Genomic DNA, 17,680 nt, shown 5'->3' with positions numbered 1-17,680 from the left:
ATATATATATATAAATATATTTATATAAATATTTATATATATATATATATTCATATATATACATACATATACCAAGGCTTTTTTCCCCCTTACAAGGGAGGTAGCCAAAAAGGAAATGGCATGAAACCATTCCCACCCATTCCATCCCTGAATACACTCCACACCCCTCCACCCTCCCTCTTATATTTACACACACACCAAATGGCTTCTTTCCATTTATAAGGTAGCCAGCTAAGGCAAGCACCCTCCCCCAAAACATTCATCACTCGTTTGTTTCCTTTGTATCTTAGCTCCTTGTGGATGAAGGGCCATCCCTTCATTGCAGCAAGACACACCACAGCTTCACTTACATGGTAGCCCTCCCTCCTTATCCCTTCATGTGTAAACAGAGAAGATGAGAAGACACCCTTTCAGGCCACATAAATTTATTGTCCATTCACAACCATTCTTCATTCACACCTATCTCTTGCCTTCTACCTTCCCTGTTCAAATGACATTTCCTTTTTACCCAAAGCTCCCTTCATTCCAACCATCTCACTCTCTGTCTTCCCCTCAAGTTTATTCCATCCACTGCTGTATTTCACATTCTTTTTGCTAGCCTTTATTCATTCTTTCCATTTGCTCAAACTACAATTATTCTTTCATTCACCCTATCTGCCAGGTTCTGTTTCCACCCCTTCTCCCACCTCCCAATTTCTCATTCTATCCATCCATGAAACCCCCACCATAACCTCTCAAACATTTAAATTTCTCATTTTGGCTTCACATTCCAATGCTCTGCACCGTACAGTGTTGTAAGCACAACTATTCCTTTGAAGTCTTTTCTTTGTGTCTGTCTCGAGAAACCAATTTTGAATACCCCAATCCACTTACTTGCTTCTTACACTCTTCAGTCCACTTTCACCCCTACTCCTCCATTCCCAGCTAAATGTGACCCTAAATATTTAAAATTAACCTCTCTCCTCCACCCTCATCCCTTGTCCTTTCAACTTCCTTTAATCACATACTTTCCCAAACTCTGCCTTAGACTCTCCTCTGAACCCCGCCTCAAGTACAAATTCATCATTAAATAACAGCTGGCTCATCTCCCACTTCCTTCTACTCTCACTAACCACCTCCAATCCCCTACCCATCATCTTAACATTTACCTCCTGTACCACCCCCATCATGTACACTTTGAACAACCATGATGACATAACACAATCCTTGCACAGCTCCAACTTCACTGTTTTCTGATTTTATACTTAACTATATATATGTATATAATATGTGTGTGTGTGTGTGTGTGTGTGTGTGAAAGCATGTGTGTGGAGAATCAGGAAACAGCAACTCAAGACAAAAACTTAGGGTAACACAAATGTTGATCACGAGGTGTACTTTGGATACAAGAAGACAAGTGCAAAGTCCAAAAACTTACCTACAACTGATTCAACAGTATCACTTGTTGGATAAAATGGTGGAGCTAGTGGAGATACAGTGGAGGATAAACTGGAGGTCATCGACGTCTGAAGAGATGACACGAAGGTAGAGGATAAAGTTGAGGGTAACGTCACCATAGTCGACGACGTTGAAATTAAATTATTTGCTATTAAGAAGGATTGCTTTCTCTTAGCCTTTTCTAGTGGATCTAATTTTGGATCATTATCTATTGCTGATAAAGTCTTCTTAATATTAGTTTCCCTGTCCTCTCTTTCTGAGCCAGGAGCTTTCATATACATACTATGACCAGGCATTGCAAGGCCTAATGAAGGTAGAGATTCACTGTTGCCTGAGAGAACACTACTAGATGATGATAATACACTATTATTAGACAAAGAATTATTTCCACTAAGATGTCTTGGTTTGCTGCCGATGGGGGCGATGGGATGATTAGGTGGAGGGGCCTTGGTGAATATTGAATCAGTTACACTACTAGTTGGCTGTAGAATGGAAAAGAAAACATGAAAATTAGTTCAACAATAATTATAATGGGTCCACCACTAAACCCATATTTTCAAAATGTTTGCCAACAGTGCCTTCAATGTTTGTATACAAACAACACATTCAATCAAAGGTACATACCGTAGGAACTAAAGAATTACTCTTATTTTGTGATAAATGAGCTCCAGGTGCCCTATTGATGTGGTTACTAGTTGAAGAATTACTGCTCGTTGCCTGAAGCAGCAAACCATCAAGAAGATAACTAGGTCTGATGCCAAACTAATGGAGACACAAAAAATAAAACCAATTATATTTTCTAACCTATAGTGTGCCCTTTCCCAGAAAAGGTGGTGGTTAAGCTTGGAGCAAAGAAATCACCTTTTTCAACTCAATCTCACTCATGCACTTCACTATTTTCAGCTTTTAATAAGGGAGAAAATACAGCATCATATTTATTTCTTTAAAGTGAAAAAAAAAAAAAAAAAAAAAAAAAAAAAAAATTTAATAATAATAATAATAATATATATATATATATAAATAAAAATAAAAGAATGCTGTATGCCTCTGGACCAGTGAGTGTAAATGAGGAACCTAAAAATACTGACAATAATAATTATGGAGCCAAAACTCCTGAAAATAGGATACCAGCCAAGAAGATATACAAAATAAAACCAGATGCAGAGGTCACTCCTTTCTTTTTCAACAGTTGTTGAATATACAATAAAGACAAAATCTTCACATGCAGATGGGCCCAGACAAAATTTCAAAACTATATCTAAATGACCCAACTCAAAAGTAACAAAGGTATTGACAGAACTCCAACTATTCCTGGATGCATAACTTATTCCAATAAACTACAAGAGCACAGAATATTCCCATCTTTTCAAACCTATATAAAAAGATGCAAAGTCAAAGCATATACCCACACAAACACATACACCAATACCCATTTGTTGTTCCTTCCATCTGCGCTCCTTGTAGATAAAGACCCTGTCCCTCACCTATTGCTCAAGGCAAAGACCTACAGGAGATACAACACCTCCAAAACAAGGTCCAACAGAAGCCGGTTCACCTTTAACATTTCATTACATGGTGCCCCCACCCCCACCCCACTTTTTATCCACTCAAGTCTTTAGAGAGCAGACAGGATGAAATCCCTTCATGACCCATTAATTCCTCATTCATTTACAACCATCACTTATGCCCTTCCCTCCCTGCTTGACAGAGACCTATCTTGCACCCCCAAACAACCCCAGCATTCCTTGATCAAACCCACCTGTCAGCTCTACCTCCAACCCTGCTCTCCACCCCACCCTTCAACCTCTCACTTCATCCATCTTAGCTACCCCCACATTTTTTTTTTAAATCTTATAAAAAAATGCCCAAGCTCTTTTCTGCCTCCTTCATATTCTGAATTTCTGCTCCACATTGTGTGATGGGCACAATCACACTCAAGCAATCTGAATTCCTCACCAGATACCTCACATTACCCCCCCCCCCCAATATATACCCTACTCCTTTACAGAATACAAACAACCATAAAACAGTATCCTATAGAACCTTCCAACTATCCACCATATCCAAAGTGATGGATAGACAGATGAAGTGACTTTAGAAAAAACAAATCAAAATTGCCATGCTATGGAGTTGTTGTCGTTCCCTAGACTGTCTGTCCGAGCAGTCCCGTCTCCCCAAGGAATGCTACAGCCGAAACTGGGTTTTCCCACAAATCCTTTATAGAGTGTATGTTGTGTTGTTTGCATGCATGATTGTGTATAATGCAGTCTTCCATTATGTGTTGTATGGTATGGGGTGAAGTGTTACATCCTGGAGCTGCAGCGTCTACGTCATGGGACCACCCCCCAACCCCAAGAGTTGGGGGCCAAACAGCAGCAACCACCCCTGGCCATCAGCTCTACGCAGGTGGCACTGATCCCCAAGAGGAGCTACGCCTGCTTTGGGGAGTACCACAATCCTTTTTCCCAACATGCTATGGAGTAGTTGAGGGTGGTTTCTATAAATTGCTTGAGGATGGTTATAAATTTCATTCTGCTGTCAGTACTTGTGATGGATTTCAGAGGTTTATTTTGTTGTTGGTTTATACTGTTGGATCTTTGATATCTAGGCTGACAGTTATAGTATCAAATGTGAGTCCTAGAATTTTAGAGTTCTTTTCCAATGGAAGGGTATGGCTATTATATCTCACAATAGTGAAGGCATGGGATAGGGGTTAATGGAGGATGGCTGTGTTTGGATATTTTGATGCAGCCTAAGGGGATTCCTCCATGTCTTCTCAATTTTCTGCTTGAGGGGATGGGAAGGGGGGTGGGGGTTGCCATATAAGTGAATTGGCTCTGCTGTGGATGTGCTGTGTCTTGCTGCATTGCTTCAGACCCAGGCAGTGGAGAGAATGGGATGTCCTTTCATCCATGAGGAGCTAAGATAAGAGTGATAAATGGGAGAGGAATGGGTAAGAGCAGTTGCATGTCTTTGACTTGGCTATCATGATGATCATCATTATAATTATTATTATTATTCAAAGTTGTACAATGTGAGTGACATCACTGTTGGTTTCTGGGGTGAGGCTTTCACTGTTATTCTTGGGCCATTGCTCTAGTTTATGTAGGCTCGAGTGTTCTTTGCTGCTATTTTGTATTTACTATGTAGGGTTATTATTGAGGGAGAAAGAAAAAAAGAATACTCCTCAAATATCCACAACCTACTGCCTACACCATACAACATTTATATAAAAAATATATCCATGCTCACATCACAAAACAAGCACTTGAATCAAATTGGATTAAATAGAATCACCTCCATGAAGACAGTGAACACCTCATCCTACATTGCCTCACCCTAGACTTACTAAATCAACACAATATCTCTTCCATGAGGGACTTACAGGCCAAACTATGGGTCATTTCCTATTACATGGGAGATGTCAGTCAATGCAAGAGATGGCAATGGTCCAACAGATTCCCCAAGCTACTTCATACATTCATTGCAATAAATTGAGGTTCCCACCTGGCCATTTTTAGAAGATTCCCTTAACCCTTGTGTTGAATTGGTGCCATTGTTTGTACAAGAGCCATTGTTAGCCGATGTGGAGGAGCTAGAGCTACTGCTGCTAGGAGGATTATCAGGGGGTAATGCTGACTGTAGGATATCTGCTAAACTTGTACCAGTGCAATTTTCATTTGCAGCTGTTTCTCGAACCAAAGCCATTTCTTCTGCAGAAAAATAAGAAATAAAATTTCACTAGAATACGTTGCATCAGCATAAAGATTATAGCCCTTAAGGCAGCACAGTATTGCAAGTGGGATTTACTGCTACCAGTCTATATGCCTAAACAATATGTACTGTATATCACAGTCCAAATACTTACGGTCTACATGAGCAAATGCGCAGAAAGCACCACGTGGGCAGTAATTATTTTGCTGCATGTCATTGCACTTGGTTGACTTATATATTTCTGGATGGAACTGTTGCTCCGTCCGAGTGTGGCAGTATTGACAAGCATCCCCATTTTCACAATTGCTAGGTTCACCCCATTCATCCCCGTGTTTCACATTCGGGCAAGCTGTTGACCTGTATAAAAGTATGTGAAGGGGGATATATTATTTGACTTGGCCAGATCCTTATAAGTGTGGGACACTTACTTGCAGTAGGAGGGCAGCAGATACCAGCTCTCCTAGTGTGAAATGTGAATAGGATACTGAAAACAAATTTAATGTCAATACTTAAAGGTAGGGAGGGATATATATATATATATATATATATATATATATATATATATATATATATATATATATATATATATATATATATATATATATATATATATATATATATATATATATATATATAAAGAGAGAGAGAGTTTTGTCAGTCACAAAAATTCATGCAATTCTGAGTAACAAGACAAATCTCAAAAATATATTCAAACAACTGAAGTCTTACCTATATTTAATTTTTTTTGGCGATCTTCTTCTATCTCTAGAATTATGATACTGAGGACATGCATAACCTTGCCTACATAATCTAGGTGGTCTCTTACATTGTTCAGTTTTGTAATTCGCTAAAACATAATTTGTATCTGAAAGAGATCAGGAATAAGTATTATTATTTTATTTTAAATTATGCATTGATGTACACCTATTTACATACCAAGGCACACACCCACTCCTATCCTCCACCCACTATTTCCCTCCCATCTTAGCACCCTTGTGGATGAAACATGTTCCTACATATACCAAAAGGGGGTGGCCAAATCAAAGCCTCCACCTATCCTACACTCATCCAAATCCATTTGCTGTCCCTCCTATCTAATCGATAAAAAGTAATCCCTCTCTCCACTACCCACTGTTCAGGTCAGAGGTAATGCAGTGAGACACAACACCTCCACAGGAGGGCCTGAGATGAAATGTTCAAGAAGTGGGGTAGAGAATCCAAGGATGGATTGTGAAAAATATAGAGGCAAGGCTGGGTGGGGACTGGAAGAAAGTTGGCAAACAGGTTGATCAAAGGATAATGGGGTGGGTTGGGCATCAGTAAAAAAATAGCGATAACATTGTGAAATGTTGAGGGGAATGGAATAGCCACAAGGGCAATTCCAAGAATGAGATGGATGGTCATGGTGACAAGGGCACTGGGTACAGGAGTAATGTTTGTCAAGCAGAGAAATGAAAGGGGCTAGAGACAGGTGTGTGGAAAATGGTTGTGAATAGATGAGAGTAACCTATAGGTATTTGTCTGTTCTTTAAACCTTTGAGCAGATGATTTGATGGGGGGGAGGGTCACCTTTTAATGAATCAGTCAGGGTAAACCAGCTTACGCTGTCATGCCCAGCTGTGGTCTACCTATATACAGTCACTATCCGAGTTACGACCACGTCTAGCAGATGCCTATTATGAGTTTACTGTTTATGTCTGGCAGCATAGCGTGCAAGATAGTTGTGGCAACCCGGCATCGCATATGACAGTTATGGCAGAGATGGAAAAGTTGCTATACACATGGTTGGAAGATAATAGGTAAAGAAATGTGAAAATGATGTAGCAAGCAGTGCAATGTAAGGCTACAAGTTAATTTCGCATGTTGAAAGAACGTGAATTCACAGCGAGTGTTAGGTAGTTTTGTCGCTTTCGAGAGCATTACCAGGTTCACCACATGTTGTCAAAAGGTGGGGCTGCTAGCAGTGATGTGCCTGCAGCTAAGGCATTTGTGGAAGAGTTTGATAAATTAAGGATGAAGGATATTTACATACGACCAAGTCTAGCAGATGCCTATTACGAGTTTACTAATAAGAATACTCTATAATAAGTATTCTCTTTCTTTAACCTACCACATCATATTAACAACTAAGCAACTGAAAACAATACTGTATACAACTGTAGGAGAGAAGCCAAATGCAGAGTATGGGATCCAATGTGTTTAACATTTTGCCCAGCAGGGCTTCTTCAGAAATAACATAGTGGACAAACATCCGACTCCTTATATAACCTGAGCTTGCAGGAAGAAATGAACATGAAACTGGTGTAAACACAATGTGTAAATTGCTTATTACTTTGTTGCTAAAATTGCTAAAGGTTTATTTATTGTAAAAAATACATTGACTTGATTTACATTATGAGAGATATAAAAGCAGATTCAAAACATCTACTTTTCATAGTATGGTTTTCATATTCAATAATCTTGGAATTATTCCAGTCAGCATTGTGGCCTGTATCATATCTATGTCTAACAATGGCATTATTCATATCATATTTATGTTCCGATATTCTTTTATCAATACCATGGAAACTTTTACCACTGTAGACCTTTTTACAACCTAAACATGGCACACAGTAAACACCTGTTTGACGAACATTTTCCCTACTTTTATTTCGGCTTTTTATAAGATTACCAACTGTTACTGAGCTGGTGTTAATGTTGTGAAAACCAGCTCGGTAACAGTTGACAATCTTATAAAAAACCGAAATAAAAGTAGGGAAAATGTTTGTCAAGCAGGTGTTTACTGTGTGCCATGTTTAGGTTGTAAAAAGGTCTACATTGGTGAAAGTTTCCGTGGTGTTGATAAAAGAATATCGGAACATAAATATGATATGGAAATTTACAATATGAATAATGCCATTGTTAGACATAGTTACATTACAGACCACAATGCTCACTGGAATAATTCTAAGATTATTAAATATGAAAACCATACTATGAAATGTAGATGTTTTGAAACTGCTTTTATATCTCTCATTGATAATAGAAATCAAGACAATGGATTTTTTACAATAAATAAACCTTTAGCAATTTTTATAAAGCAATAAGTTACGCATGGGGGGACGGAGAGGGGGGGTCGCCGATTTAATGAAGTGGCCTTGCTGTGGATGTGCTGTGTCTTGCGACACTGCTTCTAACCCAGGGCAGTGGACAGGGTGCAGGGATGACCCGTCATCCAGGAGGTGCTAAGATGAGAGGGAGGGTGGAGGGGTGTGGAGTGTATTCAGGGATGGAATGGTTGGGAATGCCTTTCCTTTTTGGCTACCTCCCTTGTAAGGGGGAAAAAAGCCTTGGTGTATGTATGTATGTAATAAGTTACGCAAATTTTGTTTACAGCAGTTTCATGTTCGTTTCTCCCCGCAAGCTCAGGTTATATAAGGAGTCAGAGGTTTGTCCACTATGTTGTTTCTGAAGAAGCCCTGCTGGGTAAAACATTAAATACATTGGATCCCATACTCTGTGTTTGGCTTCTCTCCTACAGTGCTGTTGCAGCCGTTGCTGCTTTTACTCAATGCTGTATGCAAAGATAAATGTACTGTACTTATATCTCACACTTAAAATGGATTAAAATGGATGAGAAAGATCTTAAAATACACATATATTTAGAGTGCATATAACAATTGAAGAGTTAAAATGATAAAAATGAAACTAAAAGGCATAAAATTAATAACCAGTAAACAGCTTGTATACAATAGTATTCAATTGAAAAAGTTACTTAAAAATGCAACAGATTGATATCCTGTATCCTAGAGTACAACCCTTGTGTTGGCCATTTTGAATGGGATCCGAATTACGACCAATCCAACTTACTAAGACTGGTTGGTCAGAACCAATCTAGGTCACAACTCTGATAGGGACTGTACAAAAGTATCATCATTCCTCTACGAGTTGAGCTTTATTTCTTAATATAGACAAACCAAGTGTGACTGGTCTGTAGGGGTGCCCCAAAAACACTTCTTAGTACTCTACTCCTCACACAAACTCTCAACTGCCCTCAACAGCCTTCCCCCAATATCTGCAACACACAATATATTCCTACTGATCTTGTCATATGCTTTCTCCAGATCAATAAAAGCCCAAAAAGATGTTTTTAACTTCAGAAAAAACTTCTTGCTTATTGGTCTTACTACAGATATCTGACCCATACATCCTCTTCCTTTCCTAAACCCACACAGTTCTTCCCCAATTACTCTACTAATTCTCTAACAATTTAACGTATGTCTAGCCAACAAGACATAACAGACTCCCTCTGAAGCGACTACATTCATATTTGTCCCATTTTCACTTGTAAAGTGGACCTACACAAGCACTGATCAAGGCCTCACTAGCCAATCCACTAAAACTGGTCCTCTCTTCATTGGACAATCCACTTGATGCCCATTTGATCCAGTTACCTTACCAACTCTTAATGCTTTCAATGTTCCATGAAATTAATACAGCTCTAAAAGAAGAAACATACTGAAAACAACCTTACCTTGCCATTTAGGGTCATCATTAACCATATTTCTTTCTTTGTCTAAATTGTTGGGCCCGTTCCCATTTGTTCCTTCGTGTTCAGATAATTCTAATGCTTGAATTTCACGTAAATCATATACAGCTGGTCTGAAATTAAACCCAAAATTATACTAAACAAAGAAACAGGATATCTAGGTAAGAAAATAACAAATTATAATTTTGCATCATAATTTGGCGTACAATGCTGATGGTGATTACCGAAGGGATTAATCCTTGCAAACAAATAAGGAGAAGGGGTGAGAGAGAGAGAGAGAGAGAGAGAGAGAGAGGGGGGGGGGGGAGAGAGAGAGAGAGATGGGGGGAGAGGAGAGAGAGAGGGGGGGGGAGAGGAGAGAGAGAGGGGGGAGAGGAGAGAGAGAGGGGGGAGAGGAGAGAGAGAGGGGGGAGAGGAGAGAGAGGGGGGAGAGGAGAGAGAGAGGGGGGAGAGGAGAGAGAGGGGGGAGAGGAGAGAGAGGGGGGAAGAGGAGAGAGAGGGGGGAAGAGAGGAGGGAAGGAGGGAGGGAGAGAGAGAGAGGGGGGGGAGAGGAGAGAGGCGGGGGGGAGAGGAGAGAGGCGGGGGGGGAGAGGAGAGAGGCGGGGGAGAGGAGAGAGGCGGGGGAGAGGAGAGAGGCGGGGGAGAGGAGAGAGAGAGGGGGGAGAAGGAGAGAGAGGGGGGGAGAAGGAGAGAGAGGGGAGGGGAGAGGAGAGAGAGGGAGAGGAGAGAGGAAGGGGGGGGGGGGGAGAGGAGTGAGAGAGGAGAAGAGTGGAAAGAGAGAGGAAGAAGAGAGGGAGAGAGAGGAGAGAGAGAGAGAGAGAGAGAGAGAGAGAAAGAAGAGAGAGAGAGAGGGGAAGAAGAGGAAAAGAAAGAGAGAGAGAGAAGGAAAGAGATGAGAGAGAGAGAGAGAGAGAGGAGAAAATGGCAAAGAAAAAGTTAAGGATGAAGTCCATATGAAAGGGTGTTGACTGAGAGGATTTGAAGAAGAGGGAGTAACTGGGAAAGAACAGTATGGTTTTAGGAGAAAAGAGTGCTTAGATCAAGTACTTATAGTGAGACATATGCAAACGGCATTTGGTAAAGGACAAAGATGTCTTTTGGGCTCTCATGGATTTGAAGTGTATGACAGCAATACAGAAAAATCAGCTTGTAGCTGTCCATTTTTTTTTCTAAGTAGTAGAATTTGTACGAGGGAAGGGAATGGAGAGTGAATTGTCCGAGGTGAAGGTGACACTGTGCCAGGGTTGCCTGATGTTACAATGTTGTTCACTGTATATGGAAGGGTGGTAAAGGTGGCAAACACATGAATACTAGGGGAGGCTTGTAAGTTGGAAAAGGAGGCATGTCACTTGTTGTTTGAGGATGACACTCAAACTGTGGTTGAGGCTGAAGATAGACTAAAGTAGTTAATGGAATCTACAAGTACAAGAGTGCGTGGGAGGTCACAACTAAAAATAGATACTGGCCAGTGGTGATGATATGCAGAAGGACTGGGGAGTTTTAAATGTTAGGGTAGCATGTGACACTAGGTGGAGTGCAGGTGTAGGCAAACAAATGTCTGGGAGTGATGAAGTGCTATGAAAATTTGCTATCTGGAGATGAATGCAAAGAGAAGGTTGTATGTGGGATTGACTGAAACCAATGTACTGCATGGAAGGAGATAAGAAGAACCTACCGTATTTTCCGGCTTAAAATGCGCATCGGGTTTTAATGTGCACCCATGCACTTCGTTATCTCAGTACACAGATGGCGCACACCGACGTATAATGCGCATGCCCGATCGCATTTGTCTATAACGCAGTTTTACCTCGGTATTTATATCATGTGATATCGCGCACCCCCCATTTTTAGGCCCTTCCAACGGAAAAAAGTCACGCACTATACGCCGGAAAATATGGTAAACACATTTGGGATGTATGGTACACATCATGAGGATGGAATTGGTGAGAAATACGAGGTGAAGAAAACATCAGGGGTAGAAAGAGAGGAGATGGACAGGGTAGATCAAAGAATGCTCAGGTGGTTTAGACATTTGGAAAGGATGAAGAAGAAGAAGAAAAAAAAAAAGTGGCAGCAAAAGTAGATGGAGTGAACTTAGAGGAATACTGAGAATGAGGTGGATGGTCAGTGTAAAGGGGTAATGAAGGCAAGAGGAACATAACAAGCAACAACAGAATTCAAAATATAAGCATGAATGGAGAGGGGTTGTAAATGGATGAAGAACCCAAAGGGATGTCCTTTTGTTGGCTTTGTATTTTATTTCTTTATCAATGGGGGGGTACTATACAATTAAATAATGAAAATAAACCAGTTCTGGCTGGTGGCCCTCCTGATGTGGAGGTGCTGTGTCTTGCAGCATTACTTTAAGACCCAAGAAGTGGCTGGGATATATCATCAGCATGGGTATGGGGTGGGCATATGTTTTGACTCTGCCATCCCCTTCCAAGGAGGAAAAGGTCTTTTGGTATGTGATTTGGTTTAATGTCATGAACTCTCCCCTATCAGGAGGCTGGGATGGTGCCCCTTATAGAGGATCTTGTAGCGTGGAATTCGATGAACCATGCCCTTAATTCAATTTGCTGTGGTAGAGCTCGAACTGCCATCACCTCAAGCTCTGTTGCAAGTAGCGACGCTCTAGTCCACTTGGCCAGTGAGCACCCTGCTTTTGGTATGTAGGTATACATTATAATGACTATGCTAATATAAATGTACACAACTGAGCAGATAACTTACCTAACATCATCTATACCATGGGCAAATGCACAATGTGGACCATTCTTTACACACATTCCCCGAGTATCTGTGTCATGTACACACATACCCGTCTTATAATACCTAAGGTGATATCTTCTTTCTGTATCACCAGCTGTTCTATGTAGATATGGGCAGCTGTAAAGCAAAACAATACATCAATACACATTAATTATAAGATTTGTTATAAATGCAACATTCAAAATCTGAAATAATACTGCACTGATACAACAAATAAACTAGTATGTATTATAAAATAGGAATAAATGTACTTAATAAGAACTCTGCAAAATAGCATGTTGGTATGTGTCAACACTACTGCACTCCTAGGCACATTTATACATCCAATTCACTACAATGACACTTCTCTGATTTTGTTCAAAATGCCAAATAATTTTAATTAGGTAATGACCACATACCGAAGGGGCACAGGCAATCTCTTCACTACAATGACATATCTTTGATTTTCTCGTAAACATCAGATAATACAGCATGGCTTCTAATTATCAACAAAACAAAACACTTTAAAATTATTAAAGAACAATGTACTAAGAGTAAAACCAGGATACACCGAAGTCACCCCAATAGGACACCTCCATGGAGAAGCTAAATTCCTCACCACTGAACATCGCATGAAAATGCTAGGTACAGTACTCAATTTTGTGTTGCACTATACAACACATCCAAAGATTTACACTTGGATCACTAAACAAGCTCTCCAAGATAGGCAATCAAATTCTATACTCCCCCAACATATTAGCCCAACAGAAATATCTCCGAGATGCAACCACCAAACAGAAGACACAGCACCTCATTCTACAATGCCCCACACTAACAATTCTTTGATGAAATACTTCTTCCATAAGTGACTAACGAGCCTGCCTGACTGACCAACCAAATAATCTTATTCAGTTTCTAAGTAACTCCAGTCAAAGATAGAAATTGCTCAAAAAGAAGCAAGAACAACTCCAGTATGACAAAAAAAAAAACTAGCAAGAACAACCCCAGTATGACAAAAGAAAGGTAGCCCTGCTACTCATGTTCAAAGTTTGAAGTTTCAACCACCTTCCCCCTTTACCACACATCTACAATAAACATACACAAAAGGCTTCTTCCCCCTAATAAGGGAGGTAGCCAGCCAAGGCATCCACCCAGCCCCCTTCTGTTTGTTTTCCTTTTATCTTAGTTCCTTGAGGATGAAGGGCCACCCATGCTGCCCTCCACCTGCCCAGGTGAAAAACAATGCAGCAACACACAACACGTCCACAGCAGGGGCCTGACATCATACACTGCTTCATTTACACGGTGACCCTTCCTCCTTATCCCCTCATGTGTAAATAGTGAAGACAAGGATAAATCTCTTCTGGCTGTGTCAATCTATCATCTATTTACAACCATTCTCCATTCACACCTTATGCTTGGTTCTCTTCTTAAGGGGACCCCGCCCAAAATCTTTTTTTCTGAAGGATCTTGCTGATTTTTTCTTTGTGACATCTAGGTATGAGGAAACCTTCACAGCTTGAGTTTTATTCAGATCTGACTAGTATTCTTTTATTTTTTAATAAAAAACGTAAAAAACACCATATTTTTGGGCTTCTTTCAAATCCTATCTCCTCTTACAATTTTTATTCGATGTCTTCCATTTTACAGCAAAAGAATCTTCTACATATATAGAAAAACAAAATAGAAAGTTTTTAAATATCTTTGTTTAATGCCGAGGAAAAAATATAAAAACGCAAAATTTTGACTGACACGTTATTAAAATATTTCTATTTAAAATATAAAAAAAAACTCTCTATTTCATTTTTTGTCATTTATCTAGCTATTGATAGAGACCTCATATGCAAAAATTGGTTGAAGATTGAGGGAGGAGATAGACTTTGTCTATCAAAAACTTACATTTTTCAGAAACAAGTGTTAAAGTTTTTTTTCCTTAGTTTGACTAAATTTTACATTGGACCTCCTAAGACCCATTGAAAATAGGTTCCATTGTATTTTCATAATTATTTTGCATCTTTCAAGTAACTCAGGCACTTTGTACCCTCCTACAGTGTAGGATATTATTCACTCAAAGTGAGGGTCTCATAAGCCACCACCTCACTCTTTGTCGCAAAGTTTGAGTTCTTGGTCTAGAATGACCCAGCAAGGTAGTCTGATTGCTGGGATTCAGCTCTCTTTCTTTTCTTGGGTTTCCTTTCTGGTGTTGGAACAGGCTCTTGCTGCATCAGGGACATCACTGTGAGGTTTGAGACTCTAAACCAAAGGTGTTGCAACAAGGAGGCATCCTTGTTGCCACTTGTTAGCAAACAGTTGTTTGCGTAGAGACAACGTGTCTGATATAGGTGTAGAGGACAGAGGATCAGGTGCTGAGGATGTGGATGTAGATGGCAGGGAGAGAGCTGCTGGAGGGAGTACTAGTGGTGGTGGCGGAAGTGGTGATAACAAAGTTGATGCTGGGGTTCTTTCTTTCTCCCCTCGAGTTGCTAATGTAGACGTTCACATCTTCTGCAAGTGTGCCTTTTGTTTGGATAGCTTAGGCATGGCTAATATCTTCAAATATCTCTTCACAAAAAAATATATGCGAATTTCACACGGCAAATTAGTGAACGCGGCAAGCTAACGTGTACATGTCCTTTACTTTGTAAAGCTCAGGCCACTGCAAGTCGTGCAGGCTGAACTTCCTCACACCACATACTCACGTGCATGCCGGACATAAGAGAAAACTTTAGGAGTGCATCAAACGCAAAAAAAAAAAAAGAGAGTAAAATATGGTCAAAACATATGTAAACAATGGTTGTGCACAGCATGTGGCTGCTGGGGGGAGGGAGGGTATGCCCTTTAAACCCTTTAAAAATGGGGGTACGATAAAAACACTTTACCAGCATCTAGAGCAAGATCCCTACTATGTATTTATGCAATAAAACAATTTTTTTTTTTTCGAATTTTTCTTAAATCTGGGGGCGGGGTCCCCTTAAACATTGTTTGCTACCATCAACTCTCTAAACACACCTTCAACATCATCTCTCTGCTAAGATTCTTACCTGGCACCTCAAAGCTTCCTACTACATCTATTGGCCCATCTACTCTAGCATTGAGATTCCCCAACACAACAATTCCAAAAATGTTTAAATCTATAAAAAAAAAAAAAAAAAAAAACTACCTTTCCTTTTCACTCGCAAAAACACCTATCTCCCATCTCAATTTCATCTTCACCCACATTAATCTCAAAGACACTTCCCTTTACTCCAGCAAGAATGTTACTATACCATCACTTACCAGCAGAGGCACTCCTTTCCTCCCTCACCCTCTCATCACTCCTGACACCCTCCCCACCCCACTACCAAGCTTAAATTTTCCCTTTCCTTTCAACTAATCTTATCTAACACTAACACACCTGTCTTCCTTCTCACAAACTACTAATCCCTTTTACCCTCATCTGTACCACAACCCTGAAGAGTTAATGACCTAATTATTGGAGTTCTATTTATGTCTGAATTCCACCTTCCAGACCCTCTTATGCCTCGACTTTTTGTAGGCTAAAAATACAGTGATTATGACCCCTCGTCTCATCACTATCCCCACTTAGTATGAGGATCCAGAAGATTTAGTCATAAAAATGGTAAAGGACAGTTTCAAGGGAATAGCATATAGGAGGAAAAGCTGTGATTCAAGTACTTCTTCCATCTTCAAGCAATTCATAAGAACCACCGTCAACTATGCCTCCACAGCATGGATCCCAACAGTTAGTAAGCCACATAAAACAACTTACAGCCTTTACAGAATGGAGCACCAAGAGTAATTACAGGAAGCAGCAAAACTGCACCAATTGGATACCTGTATACAGAAACTGAAATACTCCCCATAGAACACATGAAAATGAAGGAACATAATTCTATGCCACAACTTCAAACACCACACTCATGACACTTTAGCAAGCATACTAATCAAACATTCACAACAACCTACCACCCGTACCCAGGACACCAATCAGCATTGAAACTATACCAACACAGAATAGGCCTGACCACAAATTCAAATTGCCTCAGATGGAACCACCACAGAGAAGACACAGAACACCTCTTACTACAATACTCCAAAATAACAATCCTTAGGCAAACATAAAATATCTTCCCTAAATGATTTGTGGACTTGCCCTGAGGATGATGCTTGTTACCTGAGGGCTACAGGTCTTCTGGAAGAGAGACCAAGGGGACTGGATTGATCGACTAAAACACCGTAAGGGAGCATCAAATCCCTAAAACATTGACAGCATGTCACCATCCCATCATTACCCTAGTAAGGTGTGTGTACATATATATATATATATATATATATATATGCATGAGAAATCACATAAACTTGTGATTCTAAATATGTGGAAAACCCACCAAGGACAAAGATAAACTGATGACCAAGCACTTTCATCTATTCAACCATCCTCAGAGTATCCTGAGGATGTCTGAATAGAGGAAAGCACTTGGTCATCAGTTTATCTTTTTCCTTGGTGTTTCTGCATATATATGTAGATATATACATATACATACATATATACATGTTCATACATACTATACATATACATCACATACATACATATACCCTGAGGATGTCTGAATAGAGGAAAGCGCTTGGTCATCAGTTTCTATTTTTCCTTGGTGTTTCTGCATATATATGTAGATATATATATACATATACATACATATATACATGTTCATACATACATATATACATATACATCACATACATACATATACCAAGGCTATTTCTCCCTTACAAGGGAGGTAGCCAAAAAGGGAAAGGCATAAAATCATTTCCACCCATTCCATCCCTGAATACACTCCACACCCCTCCATCCTCCCTCTTATCTGAGCACCTCCTGGATGACGGGTCATCCCTGCACCTTGTCCACTGTCCTGGGTCAGAAGCAGTGTTGCAAGATACAGCACATCCACAGCAAGGCCGCTTCATTAAATCGGCGACACCCCCTCTCCGTACCCTCATTGCATAAAAGGAGAGGATGGGGAGAAATCCCTTCGGGCTGCGTCAAATTTTTCTCACACATACTACCTCACCCCCATCCCCCTGCCCATTCCACCTCATGCAATCACATCATCATCCATATACAACCATTCTCCATTCACCCGTCTTCTGTCCTCTCCCGTGCTTCCTCAACAGATATTCCTCTCTTCCCCAAAGCCCCCTTCACCCCATCCATACACCTCATCCTAGGACGTCCCCTCATGTTCACTCCCT

At 40.2% G+C, this 17,680-nt stretch overlaps 1 protein-coding gene across 2 annotated transcripts in view; it reads right to left on the bottom strand.

Annotated features, from left to right (window-relative positions):
- unk (RING finger protein unk) overlaps positions 1 to 17,680 on the bottom strand; it is a 70,579-nt gene that overhangs the window by 35,358 nt on the left and 17,541 nt on the right. For both annotated transcript variants that reach the window (XM_076183845.1, XM_076183844.1), the window contains exons 3-9: positions 12,413 to 12,568; positions 9,665 to 9,792; positions 5,881 to 6,016; positions 5,306 to 5,508; positions 4,945 to 5,150; positions 2,062 to 2,199; positions 1,418 to 1,919 (exon numbers count right to left, since the gene is read on the bottom strand). In XM_076183845.1, the coding sequence (XP_076039960.1) occupies positions 1,418 to 1,919; positions 2,062 to 2,199; positions 4,945 to 5,150; positions 5,306 to 5,508; positions 5,881 to 6,016; positions 9,665 to 9,792; positions 12,413 to 12,568 (1,469 nt within the window). The remainder of the gene's footprint in view (positions 1 to 1,417; positions 1,920 to 2,061; positions 2,200 to 4,944; positions 5,151 to 5,305; positions 5,509 to 5,880; positions 6,017 to 9,664; positions 9,793 to 12,412; positions 12,569 to 17,680) is intronic.

The sequence above is a fragment of the Oratosquilla oratoria genome, chromosome 4 (assembly GCF_046742065.1).
Source record: "Oratosquilla oratoria isolate Oo_2021 chromosome 4, ASM4674206v1, whole genome shotgun sequence".
Classification (NCBI taxonomy): domain Eukaryota; kingdom Metazoa; phylum Arthropoda; class Malacostraca; order Stomatopoda; family Squillidae; genus Oratosquilla; species Oratosquilla oratoria.
The sequence above is the reverse complement of the archived record's forward strand: the minus strand, read 5'-3'. Positions and strand labels throughout refer to the sequence as shown.